Source organism: Phragmites australis, chromosome 2, assembly GCF_958298935.1.
Source record: "Phragmites australis chromosome 2, lpPhrAust1.1, whole genome shotgun sequence".
NCBI classification, from domain to species: domain Eukaryota; kingdom Viridiplantae; phylum Streptophyta; class Magnoliopsida; order Poales; family Poaceae; genus Phragmites; species Phragmites australis.
In genome coordinates this window covers 30726876-30730422 of record NC_084922.1, presented here as the reverse complement: position 1 = coordinate 30730422, position 3547 = coordinate 30726876, and the positions used below count along the sequence as shown (strand labels likewise).

At 46.0% G+C, this 3547-nt stretch overlaps 1 protein-coding gene across 1 annotated transcript; it reads left to right on the top strand.

The window, feature by feature from the left end:
• Positions 1–524: 524 nt before the first annotated feature.
• Positions 525–3326, top strand: LOC133908366 (single-stranded DNA-binding protein, mitochondrial-like; the record flags this gene model as incomplete). Its single annotated transcript, XM_062350354.1, has 4 exons — positions 525–779; positions 884–1110; positions 1694–1794; positions 2872–3326. Coding segments are annotated over 4 exons (657 nt in total), but the record flags the coding sequence as incomplete, so codon positions are not given.
• Positions 3327–3547: the final 221 nt, after the last annotated feature.

Below are 3547 nucleotides of genomic sequence, written 5' to 3'. Positions count from 1 at the left end.
AGGGATGTGCGAACGACGATGCATTGGGTGGTGATCAGGTGTACATCGACCTTGCTAGCCTTGGAGAAGCTTCATGGAAACAGGAGTACATACGTCGACGGGGGAGAAACAAGACGAGATCGACTGCCGCGTTTTGTCCGCATGTACGCCCTACATTTCAAGCGCCAGGCCGCTGTTCCGCGACGAGTGATTTCTCACAAAAGTATAGGCGGCACATGGAGCAAAGACACAGAAGAGCATGGATCGGTTTGGTCATTCTGCCAATCTGCCCTTCGCTTCGGCAATCGCACGTTTGATTCAGTAGCGAGGGAGCCGTGGTTTTTTGATCGCTTCGCTGCCGAACCAACGGGCCTGGAGAGAAGGGCCGACCCGGGCCGTCATGGAAATTGGAGTACGGTTCAGGCCCAAACTCAATGCATTCTGCTTGCCACGGGAATGCGGCCACCTCAGCGGCTCGGCCCACGAAATAGCCCGGCCCACCTAATCCGTAGAAACTAGGGCTTTGCGGAGGGTTTTGCCGGTGATCCCCTCCTCTCCGCTCAGCGTGCACCCATGGCGTCCTCTACCTCCTCCTCGCCCGACGCATCCCCTCGTCTCCCCTCCGCTCCTTCTCCTCGTCCTCTTCCCCCTCTTTTAAAGAATCCGACGCGGAGCCCGACCCCAAGCCGGAGCGCGAGCAGCCCCCCGCGGATCAGGATGACCAGCAGACCCCCAACCGCCCGCGCCCGCCCAACACGACCCGCCCCCTCGAGAACGGCCTCGACCCCGGCATCTACAAGGTTCGAGGATTGGAGCCCTGGATCCTCTCCCCCTTCTGGGCTTAATTTGGCGCGAACTGATGTGAGATGGTGTGGTGGTTTTTGCTTTGGCGGGGGTCGCGAAGGCGATAATGGTGGGGAAGGTGGGGCGGGAGCCAATTCAGAAGCGTATGCGGAACGGGAGGACGGTCGTGCTCTTCTCGCTCGGCACCGGCGGCATCCGCAACAACCGTCGCCCGCTGGACCGCGAGGAGCCGCACCAGTACGCTGACCGGTGCTCCGTGCAGTGGCACCGCGTCTTCGTCTACCCGGATCGCCTCGGCACCCTCGCGCTCAACCACGTCAAGACCGGGTGAGCGCCTCCTCGCCTCCTTGTAGACGGTGCGGTGCTTAGACTGCCTTTTAAGAAATGTAATTTTTTTAAGCTGACTGGTTTAGAGGTACAAAGGGCTAAGGAGTGTTGTGATGTTTGAGCGTGCCGCGCTTAGCTTTGGTGACTCAAATCATGTTGCCATATCGTATAGCGTTTTTTTTTTTCAATTCAGCTTCATAGTTAAGGTGCAATGTTTTTGGAAATTTGACGCAAATTGGTATCACCTAATTCCTCTAGCATCCATTTCGACCTGTTAGTTGATTCTGTGGGTGACTGAAGCATCTAGGTTGCAACATCTGGGTGCCCGGTTCTCTTGGTAGGGGTATAGCCCTTCTTAGTTTGTTTGTTCTCCATTAGTGTGAATTGCTCATGCTGTTTATATTTTGGGTTGATCATATCAAAAGATGTTTTTCTATTCGTGTGAAGTGGCAACATTGTTCAATTTAGTTTTTCGCTGTAAGTAGTTCCTTTTCTCATCCTGCTTAATTTGTTCGATTGACTTTCTTCCTATCGGGTATAAAATATGCATACCGGTAAATCTGCATTAATTTCAACTTTGCAGCTCTGTTCTCTATTTGGAAGGAAATCTTGAGACAAAAGTGTTCTCTGACCCTATTACTGGGCTGGTCAGACACATAAGAGAAATAGCTGTGCGCAGAAATGGTATGCTTCTGACACTATTGATTACATTGATGCCTTATCCTTATGCATTGTGAGTGCAATTTAGCTTGTTTATTGCCCATTCCTCTGTTTGTTTTAACAAGTGCTCTCTCTTGCCCTTAATGCCCAATTCTTTAACTGAATGAAATGCCCTCAGTTGTTAAGTAAAGAGTATGGAACACAGTTTAGAAACCCCAATAGATGTATGTAGTCAAGGACTACATAAAAAAAGGAACTTAAATGGGCTATCTGCTGTCCACCATTGACTACTATTAGCGGTTCATCTTCAGCATGCTTCATGCCCAGCTGCCCCCTCAATTTGGGCATTTGCTTAGTTGCTCATTAAAGCTTCCAGCAATGATATAGTAATCATCTTCAGCTCGTGGTGCATCTCCTTGGCTAAAAGCCTTCAGTCCTGCCAATGTTCCAAGAACCCAGTTACCAAGACATGAGGAACACACTGCCGCTAGGACTGTGTGTTTACTTGTTGGCATAGCATGCCAAAGTCTCTGTTTCTCGGATGTGCTGGCATAAAGGTCATGGACCAATGAATCTGTTGCTAACAGTACTCCAGGTGTAAATCTTTCCTAAATGCCTCCTTCTCCCTATGTTGTTTGTAGTTTAGATGGCACTTCTAAAGATCATTCACAAAAACGCAGGTGTATAGGAATCTGATTCCAGTTCTTCGTTCTCACTTTATACTTCCATTTGAACCACTCTTAGCGTTTCATGTAGAGCAGCTCTTGATACGGTACTGAAAAATTGGCAAAGCGGAGATTTAAGCACTACCATAGAGATGCAAACTAAAGATACCATACGCTTGTTCCATAACCGACTTAAAGCGTTATCATCCATTTTTTAAAAAAAATTCTTTAACCCTAAACCCTTAATGATGTACCTGCCTTTTGTAGGTGGTTTCACAGCATATACTGTTCAAAACTTTGGTTATTTTACTCTCTTTCAATATTTTCTTTTGTTTCCACATACAAAGTAATGTTAGATGGCATATGGACAGATTATGTTCAGCTTTTGCATTGATGTTTATGGGTTTTCTAAATTATGACTTTTTTTGTATAACAGGTCGTCTCTTGTTTCTTGGTATTGACTGTGATGCTCCCAAGTTAGGCGAAGTCAAGGGCGTTGGGTACTTCTGAAACTGATTTATGTCCAATCATCGATGGACAAAAATCAACATGGGATGGGGGCATCACAACAACGCAACACTTGCTATGTGCTGTCGAAATCTACGCAATGGTATTGCCGGCTACAATTTGAGTTCTGCAGGGTGAATTAATCTGATTTCTGTTTTCATTAAACCTTCAACACCATTGTAGATACCCTATAGCTGAGCAACAGATCTGTACGATTTAACTTAATTTGACACAAGTAATGCTCTATGGAGTGAGTTTCATTGTACCCTTCCCCTTTTTCTTTTGGTTTTTTTTTTTGTTAGAGAAGTTTGCGATTTGACTATTGTTGTAATAAAATTGTCTTCTCAAGGGATGAGCAACAGATTTGTATAATTCATAGTTTTACATCAACTAACTTCAGTGAGTTTTATAGCATATTGCAGTTGATTTTGAAAATTGCACAAATGATCTTGAAGGATAAACAGAAGAGCAATGCATAGATTTCGACTGGGCTAATGGATGCCTCAATAGACACCTCATCAAGAAGGTGTCGTGCAACCGGCGGTAAGTTGATGTCCACTAATCCTTATAGAATTTAAATAGTTTCTGCCACTGTTTCCCTTGAG